This window comes from Petromyzon marinus, chromosome 22 (assembly GCF_048934315.1).
Source record: "Petromyzon marinus isolate PM22_M1 ecotype Great Lakes invasive population chromosome 22, UKy_Petmar_22M1.pri1.0, whole genome shotgun sequence".
NCBI classification, from domain to species: domain Eukaryota; kingdom Metazoa; phylum Chordata; class Hyperoartia; order Petromyzontiformes; family Petromyzontidae; genus Petromyzon; species Petromyzon marinus.
Window position 1 is genome coordinate 15,622,265 of NC_133688.1, and position 15,451 is coordinate 15,637,715.

The 15,451-nt window shown below is 45.0% G+C and overlaps 2 protein-coding genes across 4 annotated transcripts in view; both read right to left on the reverse strand.

Moving 5' to 3' along the window:
• Positions 1–923, reverse strand: part of PNPLA7 (patatin like domain 7, lysophospholipase) — a 41,927-nt gene extending 41,004 nt beyond the window's left edge. The window contains exons 1-2 of one of the 3 annotated variants that reach the window (XM_076068753.1): positions 824–885; positions 470–601 (exon numbers count right to left, since the gene is read on the reverse strand). The gene's annotated coding sequence lies outside the window, so the exon portion shown is untranslated. The other 2 variants (XM_032958915.2, XM_076068752.1) reach the window with 2 other exon arrangements.
• Positions 924–6,267: 5,344 nt separating this feature from the next.
• Positions 6,268–14,479, reverse strand: BCL10 (BCL10 immune signaling adaptor). Its single transcript, XM_032958906.2, has 3 exons — positions 13,859–14,479; positions 9,475–9,763; positions 6,268–8,444 (listed from the first exon to the last, which is right to left on the reverse strand). Exons 1-3 carry the CDS (start codon positions 14,000–14,002, stop codon positions 7,606–7,608), a joined length of 1,272 nt encoding a protein of 423 aa, XP_032814797.2. The 5' UTR covers positions 14,003–14,479; the 3' UTR covers positions 6,268–7,605.
• Positions 14,480–15,451: the final 972 nt, after the last annotated feature.

The window sequence follows — 15,451 nt, forward strand, 5'->3', positions numbered from 1 at the left end:
ACAGTAATCGTACTGTTATGGAAACAGACGAGATATTGTCAATGGATCAAACTTACAGATGAATTGGAGTCTAAGAATGTGTTAATTTAGTCTAATATATTATTATTATGACCACCCATGACCCCTAGTCTTGGCTTGTCAACAAAAACATATAATTTCTACCTTTTGGCATGTATTTATTGGCACAGGTGGACCTGCCATGATATTGTGCCGACCCACAGCAGTATCCGTTTTCAGATACAGCATTCCCGTGCCAAGCAGCACAGCTTCCACAGTCTTAAGACGGGAACCAGTACATCCCAGAGTAAACCCCCCACTGCTCTCCTTAAAAACCAAGTGGAACCGTCTCACCAAGCGGTGCTCAATTTAGCGAGACCTTGGGAGGAAAAAAAAATTACAATCACCACGGACACACATTGAACAATCTCACGTCGTGTGTGTGTGAGGTGTGGCACTGTTAATATCTTACCGGCGTGGTATAAGTGGAGAGTCAGTATAAACGATCCCGCCGCAATGCTTTCTCAACGCGACGTTGATCTGCTGCGCTTAAATAGTCCACGGCTAACCAAGTCAGTGCCAAAACGCACGCGGCGCACGGCCCCTTCGGAGGAGGAGGAGGAAGGTGGTGAGCGAACGAACCGAACCACCGCCCCAAAAACAACCTCGCGACAACGGCATCAACAATCGCCGAGCGTTGACACGGAGCCGTGTGAGTTACATCATAGAGAGAGACGCGGGAGAGGACAATAAAAGTGGAGAATTGCGCGAAAGCCTCGGCGTTTTTGGGGTGAAAATCGACGAGCGCTCGACCATTCGCTCTTACCTCAGAGGGCCCTCTCCGCCTTCTGCCTGTCAACAGCAGCGCGCCTCTCATTGGTCCCCGCCCAACTCCCGCCCCCCGCTGACGTCACCCGCCAAAGGGGCGGCACGCTCGACCAATCGCGAGGGCGGTATTGACCATGGCGGTGGTGATCGTGGTTGGGGGGGGGGAGGGGTGTGTGGCGTATCGATTCCGATTGCAGTTAATCGGTGTTCGTGCTATTAACATCGTCCGTTGCGGACGTGTCGATTCATCGTCGATTCGCAAATGCAGTGCAGGACGAATGGATTCGATCGGGTCGATTAGTACGGTAGAATTAGGAAGTTAATCGTATTTTGTATTTCCGTTTATTGAGGCTCATCGGTGGATCGCAGTTCGGGAACAGCGCTGTGATTCATATTCTTAGTTTTTTCGGTAAAGTCACGTTGAAGAGAAAACAACAAAATAACAAAATATATATAAAACAATAAAAATTCTCACGACGTTTCGACCATAACTCAAACGGGTCTGTTTCACCACAACAAAAATGGCATTGAGGTCAATCAAGGTGGCCCTTCGGAATCATTAATATGTATTTATACTGGAGGAATCCGATGAGCTATAAAGCTCTTTTTCATAGACGTCCAGTTGGGGCGGGTAAGGACGTTACAACAATAAACAATACGATTTGCGTGCAAAGTAGAGTGAAAGTTAAACAAATTTATAGAAATAAAGCCAATAGCTTTACCTTACCCAGGTAATAGCTTTACCTTACCCAGGTAAGGTAAAGCTATTAGCTTCTTTGTTTCACAAACCTGGCCACAAATGATAGCTCAACAAAGTGGCTTATCACGTAGAAATGTCAACCAGCCAAATGCTCTACACGCGTATTTTAAAATGTGGAGGGAACACTCAAAGGACCCGGAGAGAAATCCACGCAACCACGGGGAGAGAGCGAGAGACACCGCAAACTCCAAAGGGGCCGTCCATAAATGACGTCACGCACCTAGGGGGGGGGGGGGGGTCAGACTCTTGTGACGATGTGTGACAAGGGGGGGGGGGAGATTGAGAAATGTGACGTCACATAAAAATGCGCAACTTTAAACAAATATAGACAACACGTTCTACTTAATTAAATAGACGTTTCAAACATTCCTGCGGAGGGAGCTGGTAGGAACGTTGGGTTGCTCGGTCAATGGCCAGGGTCAACGGCGGCACCACGTGGTGTATTCCGCAAATATACCCGACTGTGAGGGCGGGCACAAGCCGGCGTGAGTAGGTTAAACGTTGAGTTTTATAAGGGCACCACGGGGTGACCAGCCCCTCCCCACCCAGCCCCACCCCTCCCACCCCCCACCCAGCCCCACCCAGCCCCGCCCTCCCCACCCAGCCCCGCCCTCCCCACCCAGCCCAGCCCTCCCCACCCAGCCCAGCCCTCCCCACCCAGCCCCGCCCTCCCCACCCAGCCCCGCCCTCCCCACCCAGCCCCGCCCTCCCCACCCAGCCCCGCCCTCCCCACCCAGCCCCGCCCTCCCCACCCCCGCCCCGCCCTCCCCACCCAGCCCCGCCCCGCCCTCCCCACCCAGCCCCGCCCCGCCCTCCCCACCCAGCCCCGCCCCGCCCTCCCCACCCAGCCCCGCCCCGCCCTCCCCACCCAGCCCCGCCCCGCCCTCCCCACCCAGCCCCGCCCCGCCCTCCCCACCCAGCCCCGCCCCGCCCTCCCCACCCAGCCCCGCCCCGCCCTCCCCACCCAGCCCCGCCCTCCCCACCCAGCCAACCCCTCCCCACCCTCCCCACCCAGACCCTCCCCACCCTCCCCTCCTCACCCAGCCCCTCCCCACCCTCCCCTCTCCACCCAGCCCCACCCCTCCCATTTTTGGATGCACGACGGACACAATAATCCCGTGGGCTGGTGTAACCAGGAGGTTCCTACCAGTATAAATACGCACTACAATGACAATAGTTTAAAGCGATTTGAAGCATGTTTGATTTGTGGGGGGGGGGGGGGCAGAGCTTTGTGACGTCATATTTGAGGGGGGGGTCTGACTTTTTGTGACGTCGTGTGAAGAAGGGGAGGGGGGTCAAAAATCGTCCAAAATAGCGTGACGTCATTCATGGACGGCCCAAAATATACAGCAGTCGTCTGGGTAAGGATCGAACCCACGCATACCAGGCGAGGTAGTTAACATCTCGCCACGGTGGCTCATGTCACAACCTACTGCTGAATGAGAGCCTCCCCCCACGCCTAGCGAGTCGTGCGGGCTTGTGTGATCATAACCCCACCACGCTGATCAGTAAGCCAGTAGCTGCAGGCGGAGAACATAGCAGCACAGTACAAGGGATATGGAATGTTCTGCACTGCCCTCTGCTGCCAGGCGTTAACATTCCATTCGTAATTATTGAATGCGTGACGATTGGAAGTGATTCATATCCTGACTAATTTGTTTAAAGTTATGTAAAACTCTATTGAAGTGGTTCTGAAGTCACTGCTGACATATGGTTCTCAGTCGTTAAATGTGTTAATAAATGCATAGGTTTGATGAAACAAAGTAGTTGTACTCACGTCCCTGTGCTTAATTTCTGTTTTCTAAAACAAATCTGGCCATTTCTCGCACCCCCCAGAAAGGGCATCTTGCACCCCAGGTTAAGAACCACTCGTCTATTGCATTGTATCCGGTAAAGATTGCCGCTGTGCTATGCTTCACAGTATTTCAGGGAAGAACCCTGCTTGGACTTTGTCCAAAGAAAATCCACGCACACTTACGGGTAACACTCAAACTCCACTGCTATACTATACATACCTGTCAGAAACCTACTTCTGTACTGCCTGACACATCCTACCCCGAATATGGGATTCACTCAAGATACCCAGAATAAACACCTCAATCGAGACCCAAAAATCGCACCTTCCTGGTTTTGAAATTCCTCATCGAAGATACTAGTGAGAACCATCAACCGCATCTGAACATCAACAGGCCGATGCGCACATCTTCATAATTGGGAAGTGAAGGGCAAGTCACATCAGTGTGATTGTAGCCATGTAAACACAAACTAGGGAACATGTGGTAGACCACTGTTCTGCGCTTCCAACGAAGGAAAAGCTAAACTACACGAACTCTCTCACCTGAAGCCCTCTCATTGTGGTCAGCGGACCTCGACATTGGCATTAAGCTCTTGAACATAGAGACATTAGCAAGAATATAAACTCCGGATCGCAGAACTATCTATATGAGAAACGTACCATCCAACTGTTAATTTCTCTAAATTGCGATTTTTTTTATGTAAACTGTCCATCTTTGTACACTTTATTCCTTTTCTAATTGTCTAGTAGGCTACATTTATATTTTAAAGTAAAGCGTGAAATGTTGTGCTCTCAACATATTTCAGTTTGTGAAAAAATATGTACATTTCTAAACTAAACTTTTTTTATTATACCAGGTAAGGCCTGTTGAGCTATATAGCACTTTTTTTAGAAGCGACCATGCCACAAATGATCACTCAACGAAATTCCTCATCATGCAGATATTTATAGCAGCTCGGAGTGCAGGGTACAGCAAATAATTGTGGATCCTAAAATAGTGACATACGGTGCAAATGTGCCCCCCAAAAGAAATGTATGTTTCGCACCGTACGTAGCAAACCGTGCTAATCATGCAGTTAAATGCCGTCGTGTGTATAGCTTTAATATTGCAGAAATGAAGCTTTTGTCGGTTCCCTGACGTGATGAAAGTCATTGCAAACATTTACGCATAGAGTACTTTAACCAATGAAAACATATTCTTGGTTCTTTCGGTAAAGTCACGTTGAAGGAAAACAATAAAATAGTTTTATATATATTTTATTATTTTGTTTCCCTTCAACGTGACTTTACCGAAAGAACCAAGAATATGAATCAATGAAAACATTTTTACCCGCGAATATATTTCGATATATTTCAAAGGGTTAATGCTTGTTAAGTTCATAAATATCATGTTTCCAGATAATCAGTATCCAAAATATATTAAAGTACTTTATATCAACAAATCTGTATTTAGGATCTTTGAGCAATTTGATCAGAAACATGGAAAGCACAGGTGCACAAACATTAACTTGTGACAAAAAAACAATATAATTACAAACTCCTCTTCAACTTCTGCTCTGAAGCATTTTGGAAACCGATGGATTGCAAAAGCCTGTGCAGTAGTCTTAATGTTGTAAAGATAACACAAATAAAAAGCTGCTTACTTTAAATAGTCATCTCAGATTTTCATTTTCATGCTAAATTAATTTTAAGCTGCCGTGGTGTACTCGTTAGAACACTAGACTTACAATCCAAAGGTTTCAGGTTCGACTCCATGCCCAAGCGCATCAATAAGAAAACATTTCGTAATTCCCCAGTTTCTATCCACCCAGCAGTATAATTTGCAGGTCACGTATGGTGAATGGGGGAGGCCCACCTCTGGTCAAATGTAATAGATCAAATATCCTAATTTTCTCTGCTGCAAGCCCTTCGGTCAACGGTGGCATAAGCATTTGGAGGGCCACAACTTAGCATTCCTTGACGGTATATTTAATAGAATGTGAAATTGGAATACTTAAAACGCAGGATGACTGACAAAGGTTTCAAGAGTGGTATTTGAATTTATCCTTACACTTCCCGATGAGGCTGCCACCATATTCAAAGTGGTCTCTTTTACGGACACTTTTTCCAGCGTTCCTCTAACTTCTGGAAACGCATCTGTTAGTCCTTTCATGATGCTCTGTAGCCTGTAATGTTGCTTTAATTATAAAAAAAATATTATTGCAAACTCAAACATCTTTCCGTTCAGAGCAATTTTTAGTTTTGGAACTGAAAAGCCACATGGGACAAGATGGTGATTGGGGGGGGGGTGTACTGGAACGACATTGCTTGGCTAACTAACAATTCTCAGAAAGCGTGGCGTGTGCCTGCCATGATGCTGCAATATCAATGTTTTTTTTGGGCGTCAACTCTATCTCATAGACAGTCAGAAGGTCTCCTTCGCTAACCATTGGGAGAAATGCATGGTGACGAGTGCTTTATGATTAAACAGGTCAGCATATTCACAGGTTTGGCCTCGGTCAATTTAGTGTTTTACACTGGCAGCTTTTATGTTTCGTGACTGGGATCATGTATACACTTCTATTCCATTGCGTTATGATTTTATCAAGAAAAATTTGATAATTCTCAGCATCTGCATCGAAATCCTGGCATACACTGGCATATTGATCATTTTCTTCTGCTGTGCAGGCCTGCCACACACCAGTATGAGCTGATGTGATCTCTCCATTACTTGTAGACCCTACCATTGCAATCGGAGTAAAAAGTGTTAGGTCAATCCTCAGGATATTCCAATATGAAAACTATTCTTGGAACTTTAATAATCAAACCTTGTACAGCATTTTCCCTGGACTGTTCAGCAACATGAATATCACAGCGACCCTTTCCAATGCCACAAAGACAAATAAAAAACATTTCATAAATCAAGTTTATTTAGATATCAAAAGTTTAATTCTAGCTAAAAAAGTGTGTAAAACTGGTGAACAAAGATAAGGGAAATAAAGTCTGTTTGTCTAGCAGCATGTCCAAATTATAGATATGCTAACATTCTTTGGTCAAATGAAGACAAAGGTATTTACAGAGAAATATATACAGCGATATACAATGTGTACATATTAGCGATTAGTTTCGGATTACAGTTTTTTGGATTTCAAAGCACAAATTCGAATGTCCTTGGAAACTCAAATAAATTATAGCAGGGCCACGGACCGGTACCGGTCCGCGGCCTGTTAGGAACCGAGCCGCACAGGAGGTGAGAGCGGTGAGTCCGCGAGTGGCCAGCCCCCATTATTTTATTTACCACTTCCGTCCGCGCCTCTTTCCCGCACAGCGCACTTGTCTCAGTCAGTTTTGGTAAGCCCACAAGCCAACCCTAGTAGCCAAAATTAGTAAAAAAACAAACGTCACCGGAGAGCTTCTTTGAAAAGGGGGAAAGACCCAATGATGAACCCCCCCCCCCGTCCATGAAAAAATTGTCTTTCACGAAACCAGTCACTGGTGCCAAAAAGGTTGTGGACCGCTGAATTATAGTATGTACCAAATTAATGTCTTTGTCCTATTGATAGTGACATCAATCAATGCCACTTTACATCACCATTAGTATTAAAAAAAATCACAAAAGTCATGTACCTTTGTCAGATCCAAAATTTTGCATCTCGGCTCAATTTTCTGATTTTCATAATGTGAAAATCAGCAACAAATCACAAGTACTGAATTTTATAATACTTTTTAAATGGGGAATTCGTGATACAATGAGTCAAACAAAATGCTGGGAACAAGTGACATAGCGTGATTTAAAACTCCTGCACAACACCATCAACCAACCCGTTCATTAAATTACACATTTTATTGAATCCTGATATATATTACGGACATCTAAATATATAGGCTTTGTAAGTAATTTACCTTTAACTCACACACGTTTTGTTGCAAAAAAACAAGCCGTATACATCCAAATTCCAGTGCCTTATGCTAAAAACTCCATGAGCAAAACTACATTTATATAAAAAAGTTGCCAATGTGAAGCCAATTAACATTACAAGACCCACACGACAGATTGGCTTTTAGTCAGTAAACTTGACGTCACAATTCTAGTATTGTCCAGTAAGAAAAGGGCATTTCATGAAAAAACGTAAAAGAACCAATAAAGAGACAGCACAATTGTTGCTGCATCTAATAAGATGTCTTCTTTCAGCAGATCAGAGCACAATCTGAGCACAGATGTGGGCTGCCGTTATATTGCATACATTCACACCTCATCACTTTTGTCCTCCTTTGGCAGCGGAGGACCACCCTCTTCAGCTGGCCTCGGCAAATGGTCTGGCTCACAACCGACCGGCCACACCTTAAAAATGCTCATGTAGCTACCGATGCCTGTCGTGGTACTCGGAGGCGACTTTTTCCCACAGCTATCCGTTGAAGCAGCATTAAGAGCAACATTCTTAGGCTGATAAATCATTCCAAACTCATCAGATTCCACTGGTTTTCTAATTTCAGGAGATGTTCTAAGATTCATTTTTTGAAATTCTCTCAAAGGAACAGATTGACTTGACAAAGAATGAGGCATACAGTCATTGTTGGGGCCAGAAGGACCAATTGATGAGCTGGGAAGCTGTGGAGATTCTGCACCTACAATGCTTTGGAAACCAGGTTGTATTCTGTGCAGCATATCAGCATTGGGGGATTTTAATGGCTGTACAAGAGCCATCGACTCAGCAGTTGGAGAGCTTCTTCCGTGTGTTGAGGTGGTGTGCATATGTGGGTTGCTGTAGTACGACGGTTGGTCTAAAGCACCACCTGGCCTGGAAGTTGTATTCGAAATCTGGAATGAAAATTGTGTGCTATGGGTAAAATGTTTGTCACAATCATGCAAGTGCTGCTGCTGCTGAGGACTTTTAACAACGCACTGTGGAGAGCGCCTTAAGGCGTCCTGTGACAACCCAGTCAAGTTGTCCGGAACGCTGAGGCTGTGGTGGTAAGAGCTGCTTCCAGAGCATGATGACCCCAGTGAAGTATCACTTTGCTCGCTCTCAGGATGCACTGTTCGGAAGCAGCTGGGGCTGCTGAAGGAGCGGTCTAATGGGTTGGCTGTTGATGAGGATAAAGAACAATAATTGGCACCAGAAAGGAGTCCATTTCCAACGGAGAGCATTGAGAAGCACATGGAAAAGAAAATAGACAGTATTAGCCATATAACGGAACATTTATTGAACATTAATTGTTTCAAGTTTATTAGGTATTATAAAAAACTGTTCCTTTCCCAATAATTTGCATTAATATTATTTTTCTTAAAATAATCATTCAACGTATAGACATGTAAAGTTGCACGATATATTTTGGCAAAATATTTAAATTAAATAATAATTCCTCTTGCAACATTTTCTACGAAAATCTAAATTCTTAGACGAAACATTTAAACACACTGATGTTGACAACAAGAGGAATGTGCAATATACCCATGGTGGTTGGCTCTCTGGGACGCAAATTTAAAGTCTCAGACTACAGTAATATACCGGTTCACGTCGGGGATGTGTTCCTGAAAATTGCGACGACGAATATCAAAACGCCATAAAGCAATTTTTACTACTAAACCAAGACAACGGAGGGTACGGTGATGCCGTGTGTTTATGGGCGCACCTTCATCCTAGACATATCCGCAACGTTACATAAAATTACTAAAAATACAGTACTCAACACGAGTGTACAGTGGTTAACTTTAACAGAAATGATACAGGGTACAATAAGATACAGTACACTATACAAAATCACCAAAATACTTACAGAAAGAATATATTGTATGCTACAGTATTGTACATTTCTTTAGTCGTCCGTGTACACAGTAGGTAGAGGTGAAGACGGAGAGGCAACAAACACGAGAAAGGACGGACGATGCTGTCAGCGACGTACGTGTGAGGTAGAGGCGACACAAATCAGGCAGTGGTATCAATAAAGCGACTTATTTGCAAAACGACGCAACCTTTTAGGGGAGACGTAAATTGGGGCTCTACTGTACTTACACCTATGAAAACGTGTAAGCCACGTTGTTATTTGGTAACATGAAGCTATAAAGATCTGTCTGGTTCCACATCCAAAGTTAACCACTTCCAACACCACTAACCTGGGTTCTGTGCAGTCCTGGTGAGCCTAAGACGTTTCCACTCATTGTTCAGCCGGTCCACGATGTGCTTCTGCGTGCCCTCGTGTTGCAGCGAGCTGAGCAGACCATCCAACCCGAACGGATGCAGCTCTAGGAACTCGATGAGTCGCTCGGCCTGCCGTCGGCGCGTCGACTGGTACGAGATTTCCTCCGTATCGCTGCGGCTCAGCACTTTGCGTGCACGCAGGAAGGCGAAGTGTCTGTCGGCCTGAATCCGCTCGCTCAAGTAATCCAAGAGATTGGTCAACACCTGGAGGCAGAGTTGAGATGAACGTCAGGTGGGTGTAACCTCGTGGCAAGTGCAAGGTATAGGTGTGGGATATCACATTTCAGCAATAATGCAAACATCAGAACCACTATAGCGGTCCTATACTGCAATACTAATTATTACAGTACTACAGTTTACTAGAAAAAAAAAAATACTTAATTGGGCACTGCAGAAAATGCTGGAAAATAGAAAATGTTTATACTATGCTTGCCGAGACTACACAAATACAATTATGTCATGTGCAGGAGCGATACTGATGATATCACAAGACAAGAGGGATAGTGGACAACCTGAAGCCTTCATTCAACAGTGGAGAAATGGGTGCTCATGATAACAAAGGTTGCTTGTGCATCTCGTACATACATATTACTGCGACCGATGTAAAGTGTAATTATGTCTAGAATGTCACACAAACTTAAGTTTGTCAAGATGTAGTCGATCAGATGTTTATAACTACAAAAATAAAATAAAAACGGGGACCAAAACTCGAGGGCAGACGTCGATTAGAATTACTCATAGGGTGGGGTCAGCCTCAAGTTCTAAGTTGGGACAAGTCTTGTGCTAAACAGATTATATTAAATATTCTTTTTTCTTATTAAGTATACAAGAGCGATCTGCCAATTTTTCGTAGTGGTGTGTTGCCATGTTAATCCAAATCAAACAACTTGCAGGCATGTTTTCAGCATTGGGATGTTTGGTCAGTATCAGTTACAAATTGTGTGTGGTTTTTTTATTAACTTTGGCAGAAAACTGCAGAACCTATAGCAAAGACATGCAGAGCAGAGAGAGAACAAACTCGCACAACAAGCGTTGCTACCCACTGCGGCCACCCCTGCTCCCCCCATTCAGAAGCAATATTTTGTTACATTGTAACCATTATCTGCGAACCTAGTGAATTCACCTGTAGTGGACGATGATGCAATAGCCGAGTGGGCAAAGGCCACGCCACGGACCAGTTACTAATTATTTGACACTCCGATTAAGTAAACTGTGGTTGTGGTTCAGTTGAGTAGTTATTTAAAGTTTCATTATGGATTACACAACGATTAATTATATAATTGTATGCTGCGTTGGCAGTGGTGCGCAATAAACAAAATAAAAAAAGGAATTCGTCAATAACACTGCCTTAAAACGTATATATAATACATGATGCTTTGGGCAATAACTCCACTTCATATCATAGAAGGGGCCAGAGAGATGGATAATAAGGTCAGAATAGATAAGAGTTGAAGACAGAAGTGTACTTTGCACCAATTACTGTAATAATTGGGCCCAGGAATGCATTGCTTCGTGGCCTTGCCCATGTGCTCACAAGAAGACATCTTCCCACAACGCAAAATTCCGGCAACTTTTCATACGACTTAGTTTATGGAGAAATACTGCTTCGGCATTGACACGCGTTTTGGCTGTTACCCAAACAGCTGATAATAGGTAACTATTCAGGATAATTACAAAAAAACAGTCATCAGAACAAAAATGGTGTAAAGTACAGTCTCCGACTAGTATTATCCATACTCTGGTTCTTTCGGTAAAAGTCACTATCTCTCTGGCCCATGTGTTACTCAGGGACATTACCCCAAAACGTGCAAAACATTTTTTTATTTAAAAGGCAGTACATTATTGCTCATTCCCTCCCCTCGCCCCTCCACTTCATCCCGTCACTCCCCTACACTAATCCTTTCGTGACCCCTACATGCCCTCTGTTGTCACTCATTCCTAGGCTCTTGCAATCAAAGTCACTCTCTTTTGTTACCGCTTTGTAAACTATGTACAGCGCCTTGAGCTGAGGAGCCCTATAAATATGAATACGATACGATGTTAAGTGTTTACAAAAAGTAAATGGCTTTGTATGCCATTAATATGACCAACTACCTTCCACTCGTTTTCAATAAACACAGCTCAAGGATCATTGACAAGCCTAGACAGTGTACAGTGCAGGCAAATATCGGCTTGTGACTGCAGAATTAAGAGTTAAAGTACAGCACGTATTACTGAAAGTTGGTGCGCGAGATTTTTGTAGTGCGCTTCAATGGCAAAGGCCATGCCTTAAACGTAGTTGGCTGGGTAAAGCCTTCACGTAGTAAGGTATTATATTAGTGCATTGAACTTCCTTCGCGCCGTACGTAGCCCAACGTTGATAATCGGAGGTGCGGAGGAAGGACAACAAACTAAACAAAAAGCAGTTCTATTTTTTTACCGACGTGACATTACCGAAAGAACCAAAGAGTATGGATCATCGCGGTCACGAAAACTTAAAATCTAGAAGTTCTAAAGAAGTTCGTTTTCAATCGAGGTTTAACATTCTTATGACGATACAGTGGTTGGCACACGCCTGTAATCCAACGCCGTGGAGACAAAGAGTTTGGAGGTTCACACAAATATCCGAAAATCCCTTCTCGTGGGTGTCGAGATCATCACACCTTGGATTTATTTGGGTTGTTTTTTTGCCGTAGTAACCACACCTCCATCGAAAATGAGCATTCATTGCCCAATGTGCTTTACCCGTGTTAAAATAAATTATTGCCAGAAGGCAGAGTAGAACAACACGTTTGGACTAATGTCCAACTCTATCGGATAAGAGAGTTTCTCCTTTCGCATGCATGGGCGCATGTTTTCTCCGGCTACTTCCGTTTCCTCCGTGATATACACTAATTAATTGGCGGATTACACCTGAACATATAGAAGCGCAAATCTCGATGGTGGGAGGTAAATTGGCTCCTGCTCACCAACTGGCTGCCTTTACGTCGGGGGGTTGCTCACGTTTACAAGTTTAAAGTATTCTACTCCACTATAGTACTGTAACGCAAACTGGGTGAGCCAACAGGAGTAATGTACACACATTAAAACCCACTTTGCCTACGCTACAGATTGAGGAATGTGAACTGTAGGCAGGGCCGGATTCAGATTTTATAGGCCCCTGGGCTACAGGTACTGCGAAGCCCCCAGCAATATTTTCACAAGGAAAACAAAGTTTAAAAAAAAAATACAATTTATTTTTACAAGGCTAACAACAAATAAAATTCAGCATTCACAAATTAAATAACTTTTCACTTAATCTCTGGAGGCCCATGGGCTGCAGCCCCTAAAGCCCCCCACGCCTTAATCCGGCCCCGACTGTAGGTTAAACCACCTTAGAACCGTAGTAATATTTGACCATACTTCACCACAAGCAGAGATCGTCAGATCAGACTTAAGGATGTTTTACCCCACTGCCATCTGCCCACCACGGAGTGTGGTGATACTACAGTACAATATTATTACTGTACTCTATTATTCTTATAAGGTCGCACTCATAACAAAGTGCTTGCCACAAATGAACCACAATACCTTGCGGATATCGTCAATGAGAGCGACACAAACCATCATCACGTCAACTCCGGTCATCATCACAGCAGCAGCAAGGAGCAGCAGCAGTGAGCTTCTCTGGCTAAGCCATCAACAACAAAGGCGGTGGTCACCACCGCAGCAGTAGTAGCAGCAGCAGTAGTAGTAGCAGTAGTAACAGCAGTAGCAGTAGTAGCAGCAGTAGCTGTAGTAGTAGCAGTAGTAGTAGCAGTAGTAGCAGCAGCAGTGGGCTTCTCTGGCTAAGCCATCAACAACAAAGGCGGTGGTCACCACCGCAGCAGTAGTAGCAGTAGTACCAGCAGCAGTAGTAGCAGCAGCATCGCTCGCACTCTCAGATGCGAGGGATTCTGCAGCCATCTGGAACGTTCGTTCCCCCCGATATTAGGGTGCTACTGTGGAGCTATGCAACTTTAAAGTCATCTCGATTTTAAACTCATTGCCTTAGAACTGTGTTTTTGTGTGTGTTTAGTTCGTTGTCCTTTACAATCGCACCTCCGATTAGCGCGGTTGGCCACGTACGACGCGAAATAAGTTCAACATGCACACAAAGTAGGTTAAGAGTTAGCGAGCGTAGTTGGTGACCCAACAATGTTCAGCGCCGGTGCCACTGGTCCCCTCCGTAGTGGCTGCTGCTGCTGCTGTGTTGACCGACACACGCCGCGATGGGGGGGGGGAAGACGACAGCCTGAGGGGGAGCCACGCACGTCAAGTCGGTGACCGCACTTGTGTTACCTCGCGTTTAATGTCCTGCTCGACTTCTTCGCCGAGTGGCATCGTCGTCTTGCTGCTGCTGCTGCCGTTGTTGTTGTCCCGAGTAGTCATCACCGTCTCCCCCACAGCGTCCATATACCCCAAGGGAAAGGCGGCTCCCGTCATAAAAGAAAGAAAATCGGGCTGAGGCCTCAAATCCGGACCCAACCGCCCCCTTTTTGGCTTCGACGATTCTTTGCGAGTTAAGTAAATGTCGATGTTGTTTGGTTATTTTGTGTTTGTTTTAATTCACGAAGAGCGTGAACCACAAAAGTAGTAGTACTACTGCCGCCGGCCACCCCTCCCTCGTGATAAGAGGGTGAACCGAACGAAAACGAGGAAGCTGACCACGCCATCACCACGGGAATAATTTATGCTAATCGTCGACCAATCGGATCTCACGCAAAGCGCGGGAACTCGTTAATATTCACGAGCTCACAAACTCAACACGGGTATAAATTATGCTAATCGCCGACCAATCGGATCTCACGCATAGCGCGGGACACTCGTTAATATTCATGAGCTCACAAACTCAACACGGGAATAATTTATGCTAATCGCCGACCAATCGGATCTCACGCAAAGCGCGGGACACTCGTTAATATTCATGAGCTCACAAACTCCATTTGCTCCGAGGGGGTTCCGATTGCGACGCGCGCGCCGCCTCATGAATATTAATTAGGCGAGCGAGTTGAAAATTCAAACGCCTTTCGATGACCCCAAAAACTGCTTGTGCTGTTCACCCGTTAACAACAAAAACAAAACCCCCCACATACTTGTCCAGTTTTCCAAAGTCGTCGATGACCGTGTCTTCGTTTTAACAATCAGCAGCAGCCATGGCCAGTCCACTGCTGGATGATATCCTCCGTAAATTGTCTCTCCACGGTTCTGCGATGTAAAAAGAACAATAAAAAAGATAATACGTGTCACTCTGAATCAGGCGATGTATCTAGACAGTATTTTAAAAGTTATTTGCTGTGCTTTCCTATACGTTGCACTCCTCGTAGTTTGTTGTACCGTTCGCTGCTGTAACATTCTCACTCCATGGAACACCGGTGAAACAGAGCTTTACAGCTCATCGGATTCCTCCCAAGCATAAATAAACGTGATTCTCATTCAGTGAATGGGAAGTTGCCAACAGGCGCATGGAGTGTGAATATTTCGAGTGGCGTGTGCCCCACATCACACACCAAACGACACAAATAATCGAAGAATCCCCACCCACACCAAGTGTAGATTGTAGCACAAGACTGCCAGGGCGTGTGCTGTTGGCGAGCAACACCACGCTCGGCCGCCTTTGTCTCCCTCGTGGCAATGTTTACACGCCGGGTTACTCATTTGAGGCCGAGTCGACCTAGGGGAGAAGGCCCAGGACAGGTTACGGGGGACGTATCCTTTAAGACGAATGGAACAATCCGTATAGGAACGTATAACTTGATCCCTGAAGCTTACACACACAGAGAGAGAAATATCCTTCCCGATAGTTAATTTAGTTTATAATTTAGTTTATAAACATTCAAGCGAGGCTGACCGCTGACGATGGGAGGACAACTCGAGTCAAAACCGGTTCGCGGT

Bases quoted from the DNA above. Each gene is read 5' to 3' on its own strand.
- BCL10 (XM_032958906.2), bottom strand. From the start codon at position 14,002: ATGACGGGAGCCGCCTTTCCCTTGGGGTATATGGACGCTGTGGGGGAG. The intron at 9,764-13,858 runs GTAACACAAGTG...CTCTGCCTCCAG, and splicing joins AGCAGGACATTAAACGCGAG to GTGTTGACCAATCTCTTGGA. The intron at 8,445-9,474 runs GTTAGTGGTGTT...CCTCATCAACAG, and splicing joins CAGGACTGCACAGAACCCAG to CCAACCCATTAGACCGCTCC.